This window comes from Megascapheus bottae, chromosome 5 (assembly GCF_031878675.1).
Source record: "Megascapheus bottae isolate mThoBot1 chromosome 5, mThoBot2.hap1, whole genome shotgun sequence".
Taxonomy (NCBI): domain Eukaryota; kingdom Metazoa; phylum Chordata; class Mammalia; order Rodentia; family Geomyidae; genus Megascapheus; species Megascapheus bottae.
This window is the reverse complement of record NC_143513.1, coordinates 66745332-66770143: the sequence shown is the minus strand read 5'-3', so window position 1 is coordinate 66770143 and position 24812 is coordinate 66745332. Positions and strand designations below refer to the sequence as shown.

The window sequence follows — 24812 nt, the reverse complement described above, 5'->3', positions numbered from 1 at the left end:
CAAAAAGTCGGAAGTGGCGCTCAAGTGGCAGAGTGCTAGCTTTGAGGAAAAAGCCCAAGGACAGTGCTTAGGCCCTGAGTTCAAGCCCCAGGACCGGCAAAAAAAAAAAAATTACATTGCCAGGCACTGGTGGCTCACACCTATACTCCTATCTACTCAGGAGGCTGAGATCTGAAGATCATGGTTCAAAGCTAGCCCAGGCACTAAAGTCCATGAGATTTTTAACGCCATTTAACCACTAGAAAACAGGAAGTGGTGCTGTGGCTCAAGACGCAGAGCTCTAAACCAGGTGTGGTGACTCTCACAGGTGTGGTGGCAATAAACCTAGCTACTCAGGAGGCGGACATCTGAGGATCAGAGCCAGCCCAGACATAAAAGGACCTGAGACTCTTATCTCCAATTAACCTCTAGAAAATGGGAAGTGGGGCTTGGCTCAAGGGTGGGGTGGTAGCCTTGAACTGAAGAGCTCAGCCTGAGTCCAAGCCCCATGACCCACCAAAAACAAACAAACAAAAAAAGAGGAAGAGCTCTCTAGCCTTGAGCTAAAGAGCTCAGGGACAGTACCCAGGCCAAGTTCAACAACAACAAAAATAATAATTTTAAAAAACACAAAAAGGTCAAGGTGAGGCTCAAGTGGTAGAACATTAGCCATGAGCACAAAAGCTCAGGAATGGCAAGTAGGCCATAACTTCAAGCCCTAGTTCCAACATAAAAGAAAAGAAAAGAAAAGAAAAGAAAAGAAAAGAAAAGAAAGAAAGAAAGAAAGAAAGAAAGAAAGAAAGAGAAAAAGAAAAAAAACAGTGGATGGGAGTCAAGTATTTCCCAGATTCTATGACACAGGTAGCAAATCGGTGAGCCTTTATGGAGAACAGGGGGAAAACTCCCCTAATTTTAGCTGCTCAGACATACAGGTCACAAGCTGGGACTCGAGATTCCTGTGTGAAGTGGGGTTAAACCTAGTAGGATCTGATACCTGATGGTAAGGCAGTGTGAGAATAATTATGGGCCAATTTTTTGATGTGGCTTGTAAAACTCCCAAGTCGACCTGCAGAAGTATTTACTCTGAAGTTGACTCGAATAAAGTAGAGCAAAAACATATTTAGTATTTCCACAGTACCTGGCTTCCACCTATTTGGGGGTTTTGCTCCCATACAATTTGAACACATGTCTACTGTTTCAGAATGAATTCCAGGTGAGCACGCGTGTAGCATTTGTTTCTCTCAGGATTCTATGTTAGCACCACAAAGTACAGGAGGCAATTCTAAGGACCACAGTCACCTTTGGAAACCCCAGGGAAAATAAAGTATTCGTAGTAACAGAACAAACTTTGACTTTGGAGCACACAGAGGTAGAATAGGAGCCAAAACAGGTGAAGAGATCTAAGATACCATTCCAGCATTGCTTAGGGTAACTGGAGCCTTATGTCCAGCCCAGCTTCCAGTAGTTTTCTCTCCAATTCCAATGCCCAGCGCCAGAACAGAAGTGCAGCTACAGCTCCCAATAGGTCCATGGGGGGAGCTACAGCTACTGCCCTCCAAGCTACTGTCATCTCCCCATCACTGTCACAGCACTGCCAGGGCTGCATCCCTGAGCAAAAAGCCCTATATAAAACATGCAAAAGTAATCAAATGATAAAATGGGAGGGAGTCTTCAGCAGATACAACTAAATGAAAGTATCATAAAGAATCACAGGGAGTTTGGCCTAGTGGCAGAGTACTTACTTGGAATGCACGAAGACCGGGGTTCGATTCCTCAGTACCATATACATAGAAAAAAAGCCAGAAGTGGTGTTATGGTTCAAGTGGTAGAACACTTGCCTTGAGGAAAGCCCAAGATAGTGCTCAGGGCCTAAGTTCAGTCCCCAGGACTGGCAAAAAAAAAAAGAAAGAAAATCACAGGGAAATGACAATACTGTGTTTACTGCTCATTAGGTTTGTTTCTGTAATGTCATGTGTATCTTGTACAGCACTAGGGATGCTCGATTACTAAGCATAAATCTTTAGTATTATTCAGTGAGTCAGCCCCGAAGAATGTCAAATGTTTGTTTTAGTGTATATGTAGAACTGAAGGAAGTACATCAACATGAACGTTACCCACAAAAAGCATTAATTTCTCCAATTCATTTCTAAGCTTGATTGGAAACTGTCTCTTTGAAACTCTTTGAAAGGCTGATAGTTAATTTCAGATGTCAAAATTAAGTGCACATCACAAATCTACTACAAACATTTCCAAGACTTTTACTGCGGAACTCACACAGTATGCCAGGATTCTCCTTACCCTGAAAGTCCTAGGAGAAGCTCATAAAGGAATGGAGATTGATGCTCCCTGCTCCTGTAACAAGTCTAACAGTGCTGAACTGCTCATCCCCCTACCATCCATACACACACAGTCACATCTGTTCCAGCCCAGCTACCCTCCACAGCAACGCACACATCTGTAGCTTCTTTAGGAAATTCTCATACAAAACTATTGGCCCTCCATGCCTGAGACATCCACCTACAAGTACTGCCCATAACAAAGACAGTGCATCCATTTTTATAAAATATCCACAATGCTCTACTTTCTATGCTATTGCTTAAATCTAGCTCTGAGCTTCCATTGCTTTTTGAGAAGATGGAGGGGGCATTCCCTCTAACATATCACAAAGTAGTTCAGCTCTTTAGCATACAAAGCAGAGAAACATCAAATGACAGTTTATAGAAGGCGCAGACTCCTGGGGCATCTTTGCTATGCGTAGTTCTGTTCTGTCAACCACTTTCAAAAATCACTTTGCTGAGTTCTTTGTCCTCAGATCATGTGCATCCAGAGCTTATTATTCCTTCTCCAATGCCCCTTAGCTCCTTTGAAAAGCCTTTCATTATCCACATCAATGCAGGATCTCCCAGGAACCATAGAAAGCAAACATCTGAACTCACCACACACTGTCTGGCTATGTTATGCTGAGCTAGAAAGCCAGAAGACAGGTACAAGGTTCAGGGTGGCTTCACCAAGGGTGGGCCTGCACCCTGGTTGTGCCCAATGAGGTCTCAGGAAACTAAATCTCTCACCAGAGAGGAGCAGACTTGGAGTGAGAGGAGCTCATTTCCCACAGCAGCAATGCAACTAATAACTGTGCACAGACCAAGAGATATCAGTGGGATGTAGGACACAGCTAGCAGTCTCCCTACACCTCACATTTCACACAGGGAGAGATACACTTTTTCTCATTAAGACTAAGGACAATCTCCCAATAGACACACAGATAAATTGCACTTGGCATGATTCTGTCTTGGGCTGGTACCCCAAATTAAAATGTTCCTGGTATTAAATACTATAAAACAATGTTTCATCTCTTGAAGAAAGTTCAGAAGGTTGAAAAGCTCACTAGTATTACATTAAGATATTCCAGAGACCAGAAATAAAAATGTGGAAGGTCATTTCATTTTCCTTTCTCTATTAAAAGACTCCTAGTCACTTTTACTCTTTAGGCAAGTTGCCTGTATCTGCTGAGTTCAGAAAATCCCCCAACCCATGTCTATAGCCATGTCACGGCACTTGGTCAGAACCCCCTTACCCTCAGTGTTTCCACTTAGCCATTTTCTAGTCTCTGCTCCTTTGTTATGAATCCTTACTCATCCTGTACTGTCCTCTCCCTCACTGCTACAAGACTCTATGACTCCTTCAACAGAAATTGGTCTTGCCACATTTCACAAGGGTCACAAGTAACTTACTTCCTTAACATGACTTCCTAATTTCACTAGTGAAATTAAGTTGCTTTTTAAAATAAAATTATTTGGCCAGGAATTTGGCCTAGTGGTAGAGTGCTTGCCTAGCATGCACAAAGACCCGGGTTCGATTCCTCGGTACCACATACATAGAAAAAAGCCGGAAATGGTGCTGTGGCTCAAGTGGTAGAGCTCTAGCCTTGAGAAAGTCCAAGGACAGTGCTCAGGCCCTAAGCTTAAGCCCAGGATTGGGAAAAAAAAAATTATTTTCCCAGCATGGTGGCTCACACCTGTAACCCTAGCTACTCAGGAGGCTGAGATATGAGGATTCCAAGTTCAAAGCCAGCCCAGGCACTAAAGAAAATGAGACTCTTATCTCCAATTAATCACTAGAAAACGAGAAGTGGAGCTGTGGCTCCAGGGGTAGGATGGTAGCCTTGAGCTGAGGAGCTCAGGGACAGCACCCAGGCCCATAGTTCAAGCCCCACGATGAACAATAAATAAATAAATAAAATTATTTAAAATTTTGAAAACAGGTGATCATTAAACAATACTAAAAGTTATCTCACTAAAAGTTGCACATATCCACAGTTTGGAAGATTAGGGGAACCAACCCATGAGCTGTATCGGGCACTGCTCCACCTGCTTTTAAAACTCCAGGTTCCTAAGTTCGTATATTGTCATGCTTGCTACATCTAGAGTCTAGAAGGAAAACTGAGTTTTCTCCTGGATCACATCAACACTCCTGATACCAAATGTGTGTTCTTCCATGCCAAACAAGTATCCAGTTCCCTATGGACACAATGTGGGTGTCCTCCAAGTTGATGCTGACGCTGTCTGCCTTCAGATTAAAAGCAGCACTACTTCAGATCCTCACTTCTGCTTCAGGCCTCTCTTGTGACTCACCTGGCTATACCTATCTGCTCTCACGACTCTCTATTCTGCTAGAATAGGCCCAAACTCTGCAAAGGATTTCACTCAGCCAGGTGGAAGAAATGACATACAGAGGAAGGTCTGGAGAACAGAATACAAAGCTTCATTATCCTCTCCCTCTAGCCTTTCTAGCCCTCCCCACACTGTGTCCCCACAATGTGCCCCAATGGTCCATGAATGGGGAGGTGGGGGTTCCATTCTGTACACATAGTTCAAAAAAATCACTGGCCGATAGTGACGGAGCCCAATTTATAGCACTTCTCTCCTACATGGAGTCTTCCCTTCCAACTAAACTGAGCTAGGGGAGACTAAAACTTCTAACACTCTGGACACGTCAACACTCTGACAAGCAGCCCCATTCTCTGAGATTTCCAAAGTCATCCATGAACTCAGGTGTGACCAAAGGGGACTACTCCTGATAGAGAACCAAAGACACTCAACTTCATCATCTCATGACTCTGGAAACTACAGGGTGTAAGAGGTACAATGTGAGAAAGACTAAACATGGATCCCTCATCACAGTCCACATACGGTACCATGCCTGCTTATCCAGATAGAGAAAAAAGAGGAGCTATGTCTCAAGTGACATGATTCATGTCACTTAGTTCTGCCCATCACCTGCATCTCATGTAGTCCATAATAACCCTTGTCACAGAGTTCTCTGGATCCCAGAGAAGCAATCCCTAAGGGTCCACCTCACCTGCTAAAACATCACACAGAACAATACATGAACAGGAAACAAGATGTTACGCTGCATTAAGATCATACATAGAAGCAGAGAGTTTGGCCTAGTGGAAGAGTGCTTGCCTAGCATGCATGAAGCCCTGAGTTAAATTCCTTTGTACTACATACACAGAAAAAGCTGGAAGTGGTGCTGTGGCTCAAGGGGTAGAAAACAACTAGCCTTGAGCTGAAAGCCATGCCCAGACCCAGAGCTCAAGCACACTACCAAAAAAAAAAAAATAGACTATGCATAGAATACTCAAGGTCCTACATCTAAACTCCAGTACTGCAAAAGAGTAAAACTTATTTACAAAGAAAGTTCTGTTATAGTAGCAAAGTTTAGAATCATGAATAGCCAATAAGTATTAAAAGAAAAATTGATAAAACTATAATGCATCAAAACTATGGAAGCTGCCAGCACAGTGGCTCCTGCCTGTAATCCTAGCTACTCAGGAGGCTGAGATCTGAGGATCATGGTTCAAAGCCAGCCCGGGCATAAAAGGACCTGAGACTCTTATCTCTAAATTAACCTCCAGAAAAGAGGAAGTGGGGCTTGGCTCAAAGGTAGGGTGGTAGCCTTGAGCTGAAGAGAGCTCAGGATAGCACCCAGGCCCAGGATTCAAGACCCAGGACAGACCCAAAAGAAAAAAAAAACTATAGAAGTCTGCTTAGTCAGACACACACAAAAACGGGGAGGACAGCAAACCAGGTATGGTAGCTGCCTCAAGCCTATAATCATACTTACTGAGGAGGTTAAAATCAGAACAAAATTGTTATTGGTCAAGGTACTTGAACTCTGTGCCTGGGCATTGTCCATGACCTCTTCAGCTCAAGGTTACCGCCCTACCCCTTGAACCACAGTTTTCTGGTGGTTAATTGGATATAAGAGAGTCACTGACTTTAGTGCCTGGGCTGGCTTTGAACTGCCATCCTCAGATCTCAGCCTCCTGAGTAGCTAGGATTACACGTGTGAGCCACCACCACACCCATCTCAGAACTGAAGTTTGAGACCAGCAGAAGGAAGTTAGAGAGGACATCTCCCACAATGCTTGGAATTGGGAAAAACCACCAAGTTTACTAATATTGGATATCATCACCTGAACAATAGGAAGAAATTCCAGAATGAAATAGAAACTGTTCATCAAATGAGGAAAGGCCACCACAAGAACTGCAAATATGATCCCTAATCAGAAGGAAAAATTTGACAATGCCAGCAAATTTAATTTCCATGTTAGATAAGCTGGTATAATCTGGGTGGTGCCAGGAGTTTGGCCTAGTGATAGAGTACTTGCCTAGCATGCACAAAGACCGGGGTTCGATTCCTCAGTACCACATGCATAGTAAAAAGCTAGAAATGATGTTATGGCTCAAGTGGTAGAGCTCTAGCCTTGAGAAAACCCAAGGACAATGCTCAGGCCATGAGTTCAAGCCCCAAGACTGGCAAAAAAAAAAAAATTAAAATCTGGGTAGTTACTACTATTATTAAGAATGGGTCTTTATACCAGCATAGATCTAAATACCCAGAGCAAGAGGTCCAAGTATCAGACTACTCAGAATTCTAAGAACAGAGAATGCAGAACTTAAGAGTCTTCATATTTACAAATGACAAGGAAGAGTTCCACAGCAATAACGTGCCAAATTATTGGTGCCAAATTGTAAGAAGATCTTGGGAATCTATGCAAATATAAGGGAAAGTGGCAGACGAATGTTAAAAGGAGCATATTGCCTAAGTCAAGCATCTAAAACAACTTCACAGCTGTTAGTTATGACCCAGGAACAGGAGCCCAGGCACTAGAATCAAAACCAGAGGATGCTAGCCCCAAATTGAACCACATACAGAATAAAACCAATGCGGTGCCCTGGGAACCATTAAGACAAATGCCAACAGAGTCTGCCGTTCTCCCTTCATGAGCCCTGGAGCATGTACCCCCATGCACACACTTCAGTGCCCATCCAGTCCTCTACCTGCATGCAAGAGTCAGGCAGAGCTAGGCACCTGTAGCAACCTCCTATAATCCTAGCTACTCAAAAGGCTGAGATCTGAGGATTAAGATTCAAAACCAGCCTGGGCAGGAAAGTCTGTGAGACTCTTTTTTTTTTTTTTTTTTTTTTTGGCCAGTCCTGGGCTTGTGTTAAGGGCCTGAGCACTGTCCTTGGGCTTTCTCAAGGCTAGAGCTCTACCACTTGAGCCACAGCACCACTTCTGGCTTTTTTCTATAAATGCGGTACTGAGGAATTGAACCCAGGTTTTCGTGCATGCTAGGCAAGCACTCTACCATTAGGCCAAACTCCCAGCCCAAGTCTGCGAGACCCTTATCTCCAATTAACCAACTGAAAACCAAAAGTGGAGCTGTGGCTCAAAGTGAGTGCTCACGTTTAGCAAGAAAGTTGAAGGGGTAGGGGGTAGAAACATGTCCTAGTTGTAGAGTACTTGCCTAGCATGCACAAAGCCCTGGGTTCAATTCCTCAGTACCACATACACAGAAAAAGCCAGAAGTGGTGCTGTGGCTCAAGAGGTAGAGCACCAACCTTGAGAAAAGCCCAAGGACAGTGCTCAGGCCCTGAGTTCAAGACCCAAGACTGGCCAAAAAAAAAAAATGTCAGACAAAATCAGATCTCAAAGTCATCCCACAGAGATCACAATCAATTTCCCAAATCACTTAGGAAGGACTTTTCCAAAACTACAGGCTCCAGGCCACTCCCTAGGATTCTAATCCAGTGCCTCTGAAAGGTCTCCCAGGTGGTCAGTCCTAATACAATGATGTATTTAGGAAATCTCTGGGATTTTTACTCTGTTTCTAAATCATTTTCACAAAGGATTTAAGGGAGGGAAAAATAGATGATCCAACCCAACACATCACCCAGATGGAGAACAGCAGTACTTGGGCCAAAATGTTCCTCTCTACCACAACGCTTCAGTGTTATTAACTTAGATTTATTTGCTCATGCCTGGAATGCCAACTATTCAAGAGACAGAGATAGGGAATCCAGGTGCAAGGCTAGCCTGGGGAAAGAATTAGCCAAACTCCACCTCAACAAACGAGGCTGGCATGGCAGTCCATCCAACTAGGCAATCTAAGACTAACACAAGGCAAAAATCTAAGACTGTACCTAAAATCTAACCTAGAGCAAGCAGAGCTAGCTACAGGCATTATTCAAGTGATAGAAGGAATGATTCTCTAAATTCCCTCAACTCACTAGTTTTTCCTAGAAGTTGCTTAACTTATTAACTTGGAAAAAAAAAAAACAAGTCAAATTAGACTACTGTTCATTTTTTTCTAAAACATTAGAGCTAAGTGAGAAAAACATAACATTAATTTAACGTACTGAGTCTCATGAAAGTGACTGAAATCCAACAACACTCCATCTGCATCAAATGCTCACAACCTGTGATTCCACATCAGTTTGTACTGCAAAAACAAAAAGCATATGTCAGTCTCCCAAGAGAGGAAGTAACAACAGAAACTAGGTGTATATCCATCTCTTGCCATAAATATGAAGAAAAGATGCACAGGCCTGGCTTTCATTCATTTTTCTTGGTAAGGCCCAGAATTAAGTTAGGCACTTTAAAAAGAAGTAAAAGAATTTCAAAGACCAGATCCCTAAAAGTTCTACTGTACTCTTATTAAAAACATCATCAACTAGATAGCTGATTCAGGCTGAGAAGTGGACACAGAGGATGGTGTAGAAATTTTCTGTATGATAAGACACTGGTAGTTCATATCCATAATCTTAACTACCAAGGAGGCTGTGACCTGAGAATCATGGTTTAAAGCCAACCTAGGCAGATAAATCTGAGACTCTTATATGTATATAACAACCATAAAGCCAAAAGTGAAGCCATGGCTTAAGTGGTAAACCACCACCCTGAGTGAAAAAGCTAAGGGATAGTGCCCAGGCTCTGAATTTAAAGCGCGCGCAGGCGCACGCAGGCGCGCGCGCACACACACACACACACACACACACACACACACACACACACACACACACACACACACACACACACACACACACACACACACACACACACACACACACACACACACAGCAATTTTCTACCTGAATTCAAAAACCTGCTAATTTTCTCTTTTGAACCTACCACTGGAAACTAACCACTTCTCGTTTTCCACCCTTCACCTGCTCAATAAACTGGGAGATAAGACTTCATGCGGCCATCTGTCCACTTACTGCCAATACTGGTCACTGTCTGTCCTCTAAAGTCCCCAGCCATGCTAAAGGAGTTGTGCTCAAACTTTTCTGTCCTGCCCATTGATTTGAGCTCTGAAGCATACACCTGGCTTTTCACCAACTCTGACAGCTGAAGTTTGCTAGGCTAAAAAGTACACCAAGAGGACTGGAACATGAAATTTTATGCACTACCAAAATGCTAATCAAATACAAACATTAGAGTTAAAGATCCTATCAACTCTGTGCACTGCCTTCTCATATGCATCCCCTTTTCTGGAAGTCAGTGACAAACACACAGGACTCATTGATAGACAGTCAGAAAGCCTTAGTCTTGCTTCTCTAAGAAACATGACTAGAGCAAGTATATTTTAGCCATCTCCCATTCTTTACATTTATTCAATGGACTGAATGTCAGCTATTAATCTCACTAGGATACCAGAACAATGACCACCTCTACAGCCTCTCTTCCTTTTATTATCCTTACACACTTGTTACATAATACCTCGGCTTAACTCCATACCATTTATGTAAGATACTGAACTTGAAGAAAGTGAAGAGCTATGATAAAAAAAAAAAAAACTGAACAAAAATTATCAATGGAAACCCCAGTGACTTCACACTTGCTGTTCTCTGCCAGAAACACACTTTCCTTCTAACTGGCTCTTTGATGTTCATCAGATCTCAGGGCAAATGCCATCTTCTGAGAGAATTCTTTTCTAAACACAGTTTCTAAACTGACAGGGGCAGAGAACCTTTCCTCTGCCAAGAAGCCACTTGGATAGTTAAACATCATTCAGGAGCCATACAAAACTATCAAGACAGGCAAAAATAAACTAGCATAAATGTAGATCCCTTAGCATACCAAATCATTTCTTGAGTCCCCACACCTGAAGAACCAGCCTCTCCTTCACATTCTGTCCTAGTCTGTGTGAAATCAGTTTTCTCTGTTATGACACCCATTTCTTGTTTACTTCACGGTGTGGCTCCTCCATTCACCTTAAGGATAGAAACCTGATCTGCTTTTCTATTTCAATTTATCCAATGCCCCAGACAGACACAGTCAATAAGTATTTGTTAGTAACAAAAAAGGAACTATGACTACATAACTGAAGATCCTTCTATTTCACTAGTCACTACTCTTAGCATACCTAGAGTCGGGGATATTTCTGCTCACAATGACAGAAAGCCCTTTAAGCACAGTAATAACTTAATGTTCCTACACTTACTCTCTTGACTGAAAGTTGTCATGCCTGTATAAGTCTGTAAGCCTATAAGTCTATAGAATGAAAGTCTACAATATCTATTACATGAGATACTGGACTTGAAAAAACTGAAGAGCTACTATAATTTGAGTTATCAGCATTTTTTTTGTTGCTGTTGGCTGTAAGATTTTTAACTCTGGTCCTGGGCATTGTCCCTGACCTTTTTAGGTCAATGCCACAGCACAACTTCCAGTTTTCTGGTGGTTAATTGGAGATTAAAGTCTCAGGGACTTTGGTGCCCTTGTGCCCAGGCTAGTTTTAAACCATGATCCTCAGATCTCAAACCTCCTAGTAGCTAGGATTACATACATGAGACAACTCACCTGGCTGAGTTATCAGCATTTTTACATGAGTATGTCTGAAAAACTATTATATCCAAATAAGCCTACTGCCAAAGTCATTGCATCATTTCCCCTATATTTAGTCTTAGGTTCAATTACATGTTTATGACATTGGTAACTCTCTTTATATATATTATTATTATTGTAGTGGTATAAAAAAATTAAAATTAAAAAAAAACTGGGGTGAGGGAGGGGGGGAGGGAAATGGGGACCATGACATGTGAAAGGGTATCAATGTGTGGGAATTAAGGCACCATTTATCTGGCAAATATCATGTAACCCTTCTATTAAGTACAATAAAAAATATATTAAAAAATAAAATAAAATAAAAACATTAAAAAAAAAAAACTGAAGCTGGGTATTGATGGTTCATGCCTATTAATTCTAGCTAGCTACCAAGACTTAGAAGATTGCAGTGCAAAGCCAGTCCAGGCAGAAAAGTCCGTTGGACTTCATCTCCAATAAGCCAGCACAAAGCTGGATGAGGCATGGTTTAAGTGATAAAGCATCTACTGAGCAAGCAAGTACAGCAAGAGCAGGATACAAGTTCAAGCCCCAACGCCAACACCATAAATAAAATATATATATATATATGGAGAAAAATTATCAATTTTTCTAAGTCTTTCATGCAAATGGAGTTTCCTCTAAAACAGTGTCATTCAGCTACCTTATCCATATGAATGGTAGTGTAAGAGTATTTTTTAAAGCGTATCAGTTGTTATTTCCCCTGCATAAATTAACTGCACTTAGAAAAGAGCAGGAGAGAAGACAACTCTGACCTCACTCAGCTCTTGAAAGACATCTAAAAAACAAATTAAAGTATAGAAAGACTTAGAAATTTCCACTAAGCTACTCAGCAAAAAGCCTGCATTTTGTTTGACAACAATGCAATAACCTAAGTCAGACTGAAAGAGAGCATTACGCTGGCCTCCTCCTAGGTATCCCTTTGTCTTAAGTCACCCAATGAGAACTATGGTTAAAATAAAACCAAGACTCACAGAATCCTTTCCCATCTGAGGAAGCTCAATGGAAGGATGGGTGAGAAAGTGGGAATTAAGTGGGATAGGCCTGGTCTCCCTCCCTTAGTCCTTTCATACCACAAGCAAGATAGGCCAGTTGCTTGGCTGACTCTAAGATATGGAGAAGACTTGAGAACATAATCAGTTCACTCAACAGTTACAAAAGCTACCCACATGTTCCTGCTTGACCTGCTCGAAGAGACATGCAAACATACTAAATTTGAAGGAAAATGAGAAAAAAAAAAAACTGAAAAAACAAAGTAAACCAGGTCAGTAAAACTAGAGAAAACAGCTCTCTCTAAGTAGCTGCTAATTGGAGTGACTGGAGTTTATACGAAATACTCCAAAACCAAAATTTCATTTAAAGTCTATTGACAATATTCTGTTGCAACTAAAGAACATTTAATGACTTGTTCAAAATATCCAGTTAAGAGTCTCACCGGTTTGAGAAAATAACATATGAATTGACAAAGATATCTAAGTTATATCTTTCTACCTACACACTTGGTAGTCTCATCCCAACTTAGAAAATGCAAATCCTTCTACTACTGGGTCTTTCAACTTGAAAATGCGTCAAAGCCAAGCACGTTGGCTCACACCTGTAATCCTAGCTACTTAGGAGGATCAAGGCTCAAAAACAGCCAGGGCACAAAAGGACCTAAGACTCTTATCTCCAATTAACTTCTAGAAAACGAGAAGTGGGGTAGGCCTTGAGTTGAAGAGCTTAGGGACAATACCCAGGCACAGGGGTAGGGCAGTAGCCTTGAGATGAAGAGCTCAGGGACAATGCCCAGGCCCAGAGTTCAAGCCTCATGATCCACTTTAAAAAAAAAAAAAAAAAAAGAACGAAAGAAAAGGAAATGCCTGTGTCCAAGTCTTATCTACCTTCCTCCTAGAACATTCCAAAACCAAACCTGTCCTCCTAATGTCAGTAGCAGACACAGCCACTACCATCAGCCGTGGGGGGGGGGGGGGGGCGTGTGCACACACATGTGTGCACCCTGAGATTTTCACAATTTAGCTTTCAACTTTTTCCCTCAATCCTGTGTGTGTGTGTGTGTGTGTGTGTGTGTGTCTCCTGTGGCTTGACCCTGAGCTCTTCAGCTCAAGGCTACCACCCTACCCTTGAGCCAAGCTCCACTTCCCATTTTTTGTTTTTTTTTTTTGTTTTTTTTGCTGGTCCTGGGCTTGAGCTAAGGGTCTGAGCACTGTCCTTGGACTTTCTCAAGGCTAGAGCTCTACCACTTGAGCCTCAGCACCACTTCCGGATTTTTTCTGTGTATGTGGTACCGAGGAATTGAACCCGGGTCTTTGTGCATGCTAGGCAAGCACTCTACCCTTAGGCCAAACTCCCTGCCCACAGTTTTCTAAAGATTAATTGGAGATAAAAGTCTCAGGTCCTTTTGTGCCCAGGCTGGCTTTGAACCTTGATCCTCAGAGCTCAGTCTCCGGAGTAGCTAGGATTACAGGAATGACCCACACGTACCTGACTCCTCAATCTTAAAAAGGAAATATTAACACAGGATTCATGAACCAAAACAGCAAGGGAGAAACCAGAAATATGGGACGGTAGAAGGGCCACAAGTTTCTTTTGCCAAAAAAAAGAGGAAGGACAATTCCTTCTCATAACAGCAACCATTTCAGACCCTGGCTTAGCCTGAGTCCACAGGAATCTGAGGACTCCCACAGAAAGGCACACCTCTGCTTAGTCAGCCTTCCAACTTCTGCCCTCTCCTCAAAAGATAGAAAATAAGTGTCCTCTGTTTGGCTGTTCATTAAAGTGTTTCTTGCTTTCCTTCCACTGAGATCCATCTTCCTTTGTAGAGTTCTAACAAAGCACTTCCTAGGACCACAGAAAACCATTACTCTCCAGGAAAACACAACCTTGCTTAGCAGAGGAACCTAAGAGCAATTTGCCAGTGGTCGATTTTTCATTTTAGACAAGTCTTTTCAGTCTGGCACAAATCTGCCAGTCCCTTCCTCACCTAACAGCTGCCCGTAACTCAACCACCCATCCTCTGCAGTGTGGTCAGTGAGCAGTGGTGATGTCCATGCACTGCTCCAATCACTGAATTATAAAATGCCACCTCAGGCTCAAAAGTCTTCCACACAACACCCCTATGCACAAACCACCACAAGCATCAAATGAAGTCACTTACCACAATAGCAGCTCCAGGACAAGGCAAGGAGAAACATCTAATCTTTTCTCAACTCAATTATAGTCAGCTTCACTTTCCTATAATTTGTGGCTGTGCATCACGGGCCCCACCCTCTGTGTTAGAAAGTAATACCCTGGAGTCAGGCCTTACAGCATGTTCTAGAGACTGTGTGCTAGCAGACAGGCACAAGTTCAAGTCTCAGGTTATTACCAATAATCTTATTGCCAATAAAAAAGCACCTATTCCTTCTAAACTATTCTTCCTAAACCTCAGGTTTGTTATCTACCTGCTAGGTATTATAAATGAGTTAATCTGGACAGAAATTTCAGGTGAACACATGACTGCTGATAGTTAATATCTACAGAGGGAAAGGAGGCAGAGTAATTGGTAAACCAGCAAAGTCACCTCATAGAATCCAGATGTCCTGGAAGTCTCCAGCACTAGCAGAAACAAATATACATTCCATCACTATCCAACGAAGAAGGATTTTAAGAAAAAGTCAAGCCTTGAGGGCTAGATAGCTATAATACTAGCTACACAAGGGAGGAAGAAGCAAGTGGATCTCCAGAAAGAGGCCAGACTGGGGAGATAGGAAGACTCTACCTCAAAAAAAAGAAAAAAAAAAAAAACAGTGCCAGGAGTTTGGCCTAATGGTAGAGTGCTTGCCTAGCATGCACAAAGACCTGGGTTCAATTCCTCAGTACCACATACATAGAAAAAAGCTGGAAGTAGTGCTGAGGCTCAAGTGGTAGAGCTCTAGCCTTGAGAAAGTCCAACAACAGTGCTCAGGCCCTAAGCTCAAACACCAGACTGGCCAAAAAAAAAAAAAAATGTGGGGAGGGGATAGGGGAAGTTGGAGCGTTGTTCAAAGGCTATGGGTTTGATCCCCAGTAGTGCTTTAAAAACAAAAAGAAGGGCAGGGAGTTTGGCCTAGTGGTAGAGTGCTTGCCTAGCATGCATGAAGATCTAGGTTCAATTCCTTAGTACCAAATTCATAGAGGGAAAAAAAAACAGAAGTGGTGCTGTGGCTCAAGTGGTAAAGCTCTAGCCTTAAGAAATCCCTTGGACACTGCTCAGGCCCTGAGTTCAAGCCTAGGACTAGGGGAAAAAAAAAAAGAAAAGAAAAAATTCAAACCTTAGCAAGGAAAAAAAGCCTATTCCATCCTGACAATCCCAAAACTAGATAGCCAAACGATGCTTTGTTCCTATGGTCAAGGGAAACCCTATACAAAGGAAAAAACTAATGACACAGGAGCCTTAATGACACAGGCTTAAAAAAAGGAACAATATATCACCCTTGGAAATTCCCTTACATGTGTAATAATTTCTGTTATATATGCATAAATAAAAAAAGCAATAAACACTGAACATCCCAAGAATCTCAGCTGACAATAGATTACCTAAGAAATGAATATGTAAGAATTGGGGAAATCTTGAAATTAAATTTACACACACACACACATACATACACACACACACACACACACGCACACGCACACTGCAGAACCATTCTAATCCTAGAAAAGACAAAGGGACATTAAAATGCAGTTTTTTTTAACTTTCTGCAACATGAGCTGTGGAACTTTTGAAGAAAATACTTAAAATATAGTTGCCATTCCAGATGGCAAAGTCAAGTCACAGTCTGAAATGAAATGTAAAGGTTTACAGTCACTGCAACCAGAAAATCTAGTAACAACCAAGAATTGTCAGATTTTAAGATTTGGAAGAGTTAGGGGAGAACAATAAAAAGGGAGGGTGTAAAACACTATAAAATTTACACTATAAAATTATCACAGAACTAGGGGTGAGCCTTGCACAATTAAATTCAAAACTGAAGAGCGTAGAACAAACGTAAAAGTATATATGAGGCAGAATCTACAGGGTTCCGAGGCCTACTCTGGAAATCAGAATGCAGGAGCTCACACCTTGGCTCCAATCCAAAACACCATGTGCCCTTAAGGCAAGTCACTTGCCCTCCTTAAACCTCTCTCCACATCTTTTGGAGCTGAGGAAATCATAATGGTCATTAAGATTCTGACGGGTCTCAAAATTTATGAGCAGGAAATATATAAAGATCAGGAGCTCTCAGGCCTGTAGACTGGTCACAAGAGATGGAGGGAAAGAGCCTGGAAACAAGAGCCAGTAAGTGAGAAAACTTAGGAGTAAGTGAGAAACTCAGCGTTGTTGGAAAGAAGAAAGCTTCCCGCCGGCCAACTATTCCAAGGGTTCCCGGGATGAGAGGATGTGAGAATCTCAGAAAACTACAAACTGCTCAGCATATGTCAAAACGAGCAGAAAGAGGGGGATGGGACCAACTCTCCACCAATCTCCTCCGCTAAGGAGATCTGCACGGGATCTGCCCTGGCAAGCAGCGAGCGAAGATCCTAACTAAAGCTGTGACCACGGGAATCCCTGTGACCCCCTCCTCACCATGACCAGGTGCCCGGGAGGCAAAGAGTCAAGGAGGTCCGCACGGGGTTCGGTCTAGTGAGGGGATTCCAGGGGAGGGTGGAAAGTGAGGAAGGGGACACAGGAGACCATGCAGGCGGGCGGGACAGGAAGAGGAGTCAAGGACTGACTCCCGCTCCAAGGCGGCAGAGGGGTCCGGGGCCCCACTCTCACCATCTTGACGATGCCCCGCTGCACGGTGGGGACCGCGGGTCCCCCGGAGGAACCGCCGCTCTGCGCTGAGGAGGCCATGTGTGGAGCTGGAAAGACAGCGAGAGGGGCGGAGGGCCTGGCTGGAAGTGTCAAGATGAGTGTCGGCGTCGGTGAGAGGGCGCCGAGACGAGGGGCAGGCGGGCGACCAAGCTGAGGACCAGGATGGGACGGACACTTCCCGGGCGCACACTGGAGCAGCAGCGGGACTGGGAGCAAAAGAGGAGACGCGATCTCCGCCGCCGCCACACGTTCTACTCGCCGCGCAAGCGTGCCAGAGCGCCACCGCCCTCTGTCCAATCAGCGCACAGAGCCCGCCGGACCTCAAGCCAATAGGCAACCTATCTACGAAGCCCCGCCCCTTAGTCTCAGACAAGGTGGGGAGCTCCAGGAAGCGCTGAAAGAGCTGATTTGCGGTGACGGGCTAAATCTGAGGCGGGACTTCCGGGGCAGCCCGCCGAGGTGGTGTCGGGAGGTGTAGTGGGAAGAAAAGGACACGTCAGCATCTGGCCACGGGGCGCGAGGGGACTTGGGAGCCCCGACCTCACCCACTCTCCAGGCCCCGCCCCCCGCGTCCCGCCCCTCACGCCCCACCCCTTCAGGCGATGCGGTTTCCCCAGCAGACTAGACCGCCGGCAGCAGCGGGGGGCCGCACCGCCGAGCTCCTATCCCCAGCCTGGACCGTGAACGGGTCCCTGGGATCCAGGGCTTAGGAAGGATAAGTATATTTTATGAGGAGTCCGGGGAGACGGGAGAACGGTGTCTTTCGTCCGGAACAGGCTCCTCGACTGTGGGGAGCCCCGCGCTCCCCGCTCCCAGCTCCCAGGCTCGGCTTTGTTCGTGAGGTTAGGAGAGTTGGAGAGGATGGAAAGCCAGGCTGGGGGTGGGGCCGATTGGGGAGGGGGGTCCCGGAGAACACGTCGGATAACGTAGAGCCCAGAGCCTTAAACGTATTGTCATCGAGCAGTGAGGACCTTGCTCTGGACAGTTCTCCATAGCTCTTTGAGAAAGGGTCCTTGATTCTCCTTTTGTCTCCACTGCCCACGAATTCTTCACCATCTCCAAAAGGAACAAATCCTCATGCCCTCCGATTATGACCGCTCTCCATGTGGCGTTCGTCGAAGTTGTTCCCACCTTCCTACACAGTGGTCCCGAGTAACTTCAGTATTTATGACTGGGACTTATCCAATATCCTGTCCTCTCCTTTGTCATGAACTTGACCTTTGCACCCCCCTCTCTGGACAGATGAAGCAGTATAAATTCATGGCTAAAATTGTCAAGGCAAACATCTCATTTTCTGACTGCTGTCCTTTTTACTTTGCTGCATAATGACTGATCAATAACAATGCCCAAAATCAATTGAACGCTAAACATGCACACAACATAACTGAGCCAAACGCTTTTACCTACATTATATAATTGAATCGTTAGGGTAACTCTACAAAGTAGATATAATCAATCTCTCCTAAAGGTGGGAGGAGCAGTCATGGTCAGCATGATTAGGGCATGCTAAATGAACAGCTACAGAAAGGGAATCAAGATAGGAATTCAGAACTTCCTGTCATATATAATATACTCATTTGTTAGACCAGCCTGTTTCTAAGGTACACTAGCATATATATCCCTCATGCTCAGCCTTCACTTGTAGAATTGAGAAGCTTGGAAAGAATTCTCACCTCTCCAGCAAGCTTCCCTTCTATCAGAAGCACTTCTATTAGAAGAACTTCCTCCATTTTCCCAACTCCTCTCCAACATCAACCTGCCCTCTATACACTTAACTCCGCGAGGTTCTCAATTACATCCACCACTCTGCTCCAGCAACTTGGCAAGGCCCCCTCACGGTCACCTAACCTTGACCTCCATTCCCTGTATTCTTCTCTTCCTCCTCCACTTCTCTTATTATGTTTTACTTCTTTTGCTGATGTTTTACTATGTATTTATTTAAAAGAAAAGCCTCACAAACTCAAATTGTCTAGGTCAGTGCCATTTCCCACCTGAGTCATATCCCAGCTCAAGATCTGTGCTATCTAAAAGAACTCTCTGCAATATTGACAAATGCTTCTTATATACTCTGTCCAACACAGTAGTTACCAACCACTTTTGGCTCCTGAGCAATTACAGTGTGGTTGGTACACCTAAGAAGATGAAATGTTTGTGTCATTGTGTATGTGTACATGCACACATACCAGTTCATATCAGTATTGGGGCTTGATCTCAGGGCCTGAGCACTGTCCTTTGACTTATTCAGCTCAAGGCTAGCCCTATTGCACTTGAGCCCCAGCTTTACTTCCTATGTCATTTGATTTTAATTAATGTAATACACATAGCTGTATAACTATAGCACCATCAGATTACATTTAATCTTACTATCATGTCTGCTGCCATAACTATTTATATAAGCTTTAAACTTATTTCCATTTGCCTCAACTTTAGTGCAACTTTAATTAAAATGTTTACTGGCAGCAGGACATAGTGATATGTGTTTATAATATCAGCACTCAAATAAGTGAGACAAGAGGACCAACAATTTGAAGCCAGCCTGGACTATAAACACTAAGAGCTTGCCTCAAAATACAAGTATGTGGGGCAGGAGTTTGGCGTAGAGGTATAGTGCTTGCCTAGCATGCACAAAGACCCAGGTTTGATTCCTCAGGACCACATACATAGAAAAAAACAGAAGTGGTGCTCTGGCTCAAGAGGTAAAGCACTAGCCTTGAGAAAGCCCAAGGACAGCACTCAGGTCCTAAGTTCAAGCCTGGCACTGGAAAAAAACAAAAGACTAAAAACAAGTTTGTACTTATATATATAGATGAAATTTTTCAAAATGTTTTTGTGGGTTTTTTTTTCCCAGTCCTGGGGCTTGGCCTGGGCACTGTTTTTGGAAACATTTTGTTCAAGGTTAATGCTCTGCCACAAAGTCACTACCAGCTTTTTCTATGTATGTGGTACCAAGGAATCGAACCCAGAGCTTCATGTTTGCAAGGCAAGCACTCTACCAGTACACTACAAAGAGTGCTAGACTTGAGCAAAAAGTCCCCAGGAACACTGCCTAGGCCTTGAGTTCAAGCCCCAGGACTGGAAGAAAAAAAAAAAAACCTTTCAGTAAAGGGGTCAATTGCAACCCTATCCTAACATTACTTAATTAATGGCAAGGCCATTTTCCCAAATCGTGTTAGTCAATGCATCTGGGTTGGCAGTCACATTGGGTAATTGTATATTGATTTACTCCCGCCTACAACTATTGGTTTTGAGCCCTGCTAAGTTTTCTCTCTATAGTCTTTGCCTGCCACACCAATTTTCAAAGAAAAAGGGCACAAGAAAAACTCCATCCCAGGGTACAATCCTTAGGTTCATATTATTCTGAGTCTCTCAATGCAGATGATCAAGGTGAGACAGAACCTGAATATTTTGTGTTTCATACCCAGAATCCTGGAGTCCGTGGTCAGCAAACTCAATTATAAGAGTTTCAGCAAGCAATGGAAACTGGATTTTCTATGGGAGTAAATATACATTTTTCCTTTACAGATCTAGAAACTGGAGGGTTTTGTTTAGAGACATCACTGCAATTTCACTGGCTTTTAGTTGGAAACTCACTGCTTCATCCATAGGCAGTGAAAGAAGAAAAAAAAAGTCAAGAACGAAGAAAAACCAACACCCAAAGTATCTGTCCATTTTTATCAAGAGAGAGAAGTTTTCCCAGAGTGCCTGTTGTAAGGCCTCTCCTTCCTACAGAGGAAGTACAGGTGACAATTTGAGTAACAAGAGATTATCAGCAGTGGGTGCTGAGGTGTCTGAGCACTAGGCCTCTTCTTTGTTCTGCCCCTCTAGAACTCCTAAGCCTCATTCCCACAAGAGGAAGAAAGAAGGCAAAAGCAAGAGCAAGCTACCAAAAGGAAAAAGAATAGAAATAGAGTAGTTGGCTATGGGGTGGGACATCCATCAGGAAAGGAGCAGAGTTCAGGAAGACTAGTCATTGCTGGAGTCGGGGGTCAGGAGAGGAGTTCAGGGAAAGAAGCTAGACTTCTGGTGATAACTTGAAGTGGGGGGCACATGTTATATTTGGCAGATTTCAAGGTGGTCCATTCTATTTTTTTTGCCCTTTGCTGGACCTCCACATTCATGTTACTATTGGATGAAAGTATTTCAGATGCCATAATTCTGTATTTCAGCCATATTCTACCTTACTATCAAGAGATACCAGAAAGCCGAAAATCATCTCAGCCCTGGGTCTTTGTCTCATACATTCCAGAGTAGACTAAGTTGTAATAATAAAATTACACCAACTCTGGCAGGAAGTTTGGCCTAGTGGTAGAGTGCTTCCTAGCATGTACAAAGCTCTGGGTTCAATTCCTCGGTACAACATACACAGAAAAAGGCAGAAGTGATGCTGTAGTTCAAGTGGTAGAGCTCTAGCCTTGAGAAACCCCAAGGAAAGAACTTGATCCTGAGTTCAAGCCCCAGGACTGGCAAATAAAATAAAATATAAAATAAAATTACACCACATTCTGTGGTTCAGTAAAGACCAGTTAAAAGTTCACTCTCTTTGAGTGTTACAGAAGCCCTGCACAGTGGCTCATGCCTGTAATTCTAGCTACTCAGGAGGCTGAAATCAGAGGACCAAAGTTCAAAGCCAGCCTGAGCACCAAAGAACCTGAGATTCTTATCTCCAATTAACCACTAAAAAATGGGAAGTGGGGCTGTGGCTCCTGGGGTAGGGCGGTAGCCTTGAGCTGAAGAGGTCAGGGACAGTGCCCATGCCCAGAGTTCAAGTCCCATGACTGACAAAAAAGTGTTACAGAGTATAGTATTTATTCTATATATGCTACATATATTATATACTATATATAGCATATAGTATATATAATAGTATATATACTATGTAGTATATATACTATATACACTATAAATACTACATAGTATATATATGTGTGTATATGTATGTGTATGTGTATATATACTATATAGTATATATATAGTCTATGTATCATATATATGCAGTATATATGCAATGTATAGTATGTAGCATATATATAGTATTATTGCTTTATGCTGCAATTGAAACAGGCTAATCAACTATAGAGTTATATGATGTTTATATGCCTAAGCAAAAATAAAGTATCTCTCTCAATACAGGGCCTTTGAGCCATTTCACTCCGCCTAAAGCTCTGTTCCTGGAACAGGAACAAAAATAGACAAAAATCTCTGCTTCCTAGGTGCTTATATTCTAATGCCTGGAACACAATTGGAATCATCATGACAGTTAAACTTGAAATTTGAATTACTTGCAATCAAGACAAAATTTTTAGACAAGAATATTTAATTCTCATTTTCCTTAACATAAAGTTCTAGAAAGCTTTCATTGCATGACTAAATAACAATGATAAGAATGGGCAATGGTTTTGTTGTTTTTAAATACTTAAAATTTTATTGGAACACAGGCTTATATGACAAATACGGTGTAAAGAGTGAAAAAGGAAGCCAGGCTCAGTTGCTCACACCTGTAATCCTAGCTACTTAGAAGGTTAAGATCTGAGCACTGCAGTCCAAAGCCAGCCCCAGCAATAAGACCATGAGACTCTTATCTCCGATTAACCACTAGAAAACCAGAAGTGGTGCTATGGCTCGAGGGGTAGGGTGGTAGCCTTGAGCTGAAGAGCTCAGGGACTGGGCCCAGGCCCAGAATCCAAACTGCATGTCTGTCAAAAAAAAAAAAGAAGTGAAAAAGGAAAAGTTAGGTGCATAAACATACTTGATCAAATTTATGTCCTCTATAAAGTACTCCTTTTAAGAGTTTTTGAAAAGTAGTTGAATTCTATAAGATTCATATACACATACACACACCTTTTCCTTTCCTCTCCCTTCATAGGCAAGGCTTTTTAACAGTTGTTTGGGTTTTTTGTTTTGGGATGTGTGTGTGTGTGTGTGTGTGTGTGTGTGTGTGTGTGTGTGTGTGTGTGTGTGTGTGTGTGTGTTTTGGCCAGTTCTGGGACTTGAACTCACCACTTGCAGCTTTTTCTGTGTATGTGGTACTGAGGAATTGAAGGCTTCATACATGCTAGCAGGGACTTTATCACTAGTCCACACGCCCAGCTCCTTATCCCGACTTTTTTGTTTTGTTTTGTTTTGTTTTGCCAGTCCTGGGCTTGAGCTCAAGGCCTGAGCACTGGCCTTGGGCTTTCCTCAAGGCTAGAGGCTCTACCACTTGAGCCTCAGCACCACTTCCAGCTTTTTTTTTTCTATGTATATGGTACCGAGGAATCGAACCCGGGTCTTCATGCATGCTAGGCAAGCACTCTACCACTAGGCCAAACTCCTGGCCCCTTATCCCGACTTTTGAAGCATATATAGGAGGATTACATTTGAAGCCTGTATGGGCAGAGTAAAACCCTATCTCAGGCCAGCATGGCTCACACCTGTAATCCTAGCTACTCAGGAGGCTGAAATATGAGGATCAAGGTTCAATGTCAGCCTTGGCACAAAAGAACCTGAGACTCTTATCTCCAATTAACCTCTAGAAAAATGGGAAGTAGGATTTGGCTCAAGGGTAGGGTGGTAGCCTTGAGCTGAAGAGCTCAGGGACAGCACCCAGGCCAAGTTCAAGCCCCCTGACCCACAGAAAAAAAAAAAGAAAAACTCCATTTCAGAATAACTAGCTGGGTGCCAATGGTTCATGCCTGTTATCCTAGCTTCTTAGGAGACTTGAAATCTGAGGATCACAGTTTGAAGCCAGCTTGGGCAAGAAAGTCCATGAGATTCTTATCTCTAACAACCAAAACACTGGAAGTAGAGCTGTGTCTCAAGTGGTATAGGGCTAGCCTTGAGCAACTAAAGCCCAAGGACAATACTTAGGACCCTTAGTTCAAGCACACATGCACACGCCCCCCCCACATGCATGCATGTGAAAAGGGCTAAGGGCATTACTCAAGCAGTAGTGTATCTACCTAGAAAGCAGTTCAAATCCCACTATCACAAAAAACAAAGACCAAAATAGTTAAATATCTGAGAGTCACCCAAAATATAATAGAAAGGATAAAAAGAAGACCGAAAATATTCTGTGCAGGTCAAGTTAAGAGGTTAAGAGGTATTCTCATTCTCTTACACAGATTGCCTTGGTGAGGTAATCCAGCACTTGGGGGGCTGAGGCCTTAGGAGGCTGGTAGCCTTGAGCTGAGGGGCTCAGGGGCAGGGCCCTGGCCCAGAGTTCAAGCCCCATGACCCACAAAAATATTGAAATTTCAGGTTTCATTGTTTTAAAATAGTGCTTCAACTATATTACCCCAGAGAAGAAGTATTTTCAAAGTAGGAAGGAGAAATCACTTTGGCATCTTTTAGACTTTATTTTCCTTCTGTCTTTGTGGCCTGTGACCAGATCCATGTTCAGAGGAGATCTCCCCTTCAGTTCAGAAAAGCTCAGGGACTTCGGGGACAAAGACCAGCTGCTATTGCCTATTTTATTTTTCAAATATAATTTTATCATTACTAAGGTGTTGTACAGAGAGGTTGTCATTTCTTATGTCAGGTAATGAGCACACATCTTTATTTGTACAATGTTACCCATCCGTTATCTTTCCCCCAGTGGCTTCCTTCTATCCCTGCCACGTTTACACAGGCTATTTTCCACATAATGTGGAATACCTGACTGAATAACATGGTTGTATTTGTTCACTCTTCCTCCTTTTTTTCCCCATCCACTACTACTTTTTTTTTTTTTGCCAGCCCTGGGCCTTGAACTCAGGGCTTGACCTTCTTTTTGCTCAAGGTTAGCACTGTACCACTTGAGCCAGTGTACTACTGGCTTTTTCTGTTTATGTGGTACTGAGGAATC

At 43.1% G+C, this 24812-nt stretch overlaps 1 protein-coding gene across 1 annotated transcript in view; it reads right to left on the bottom strand.

Moving 5' to 3' along the window:
- The window catches only part of Snd1 (staphylococcal nuclease and tudor domain containing 1), a 450499-nt gene extending 433260 nt beyond the window's left edge, over positions 1 to 17239 (bottom strand). The window contains exon 1 of the mRNA XM_090333252.1: positions 16952 to 17239. Within this exon, the coding sequence (XP_090189378.1) occupies positions 16952 to 17029 (78 nt within the window). The 5' untranslated portion in view covers positions 17030 to 17239. The remainder of the gene's footprint in view (positions 1 to 16951) is intronic.
- Between the last annotated feature and the right edge of the window lie 7573 nt (positions 17240 to 24812).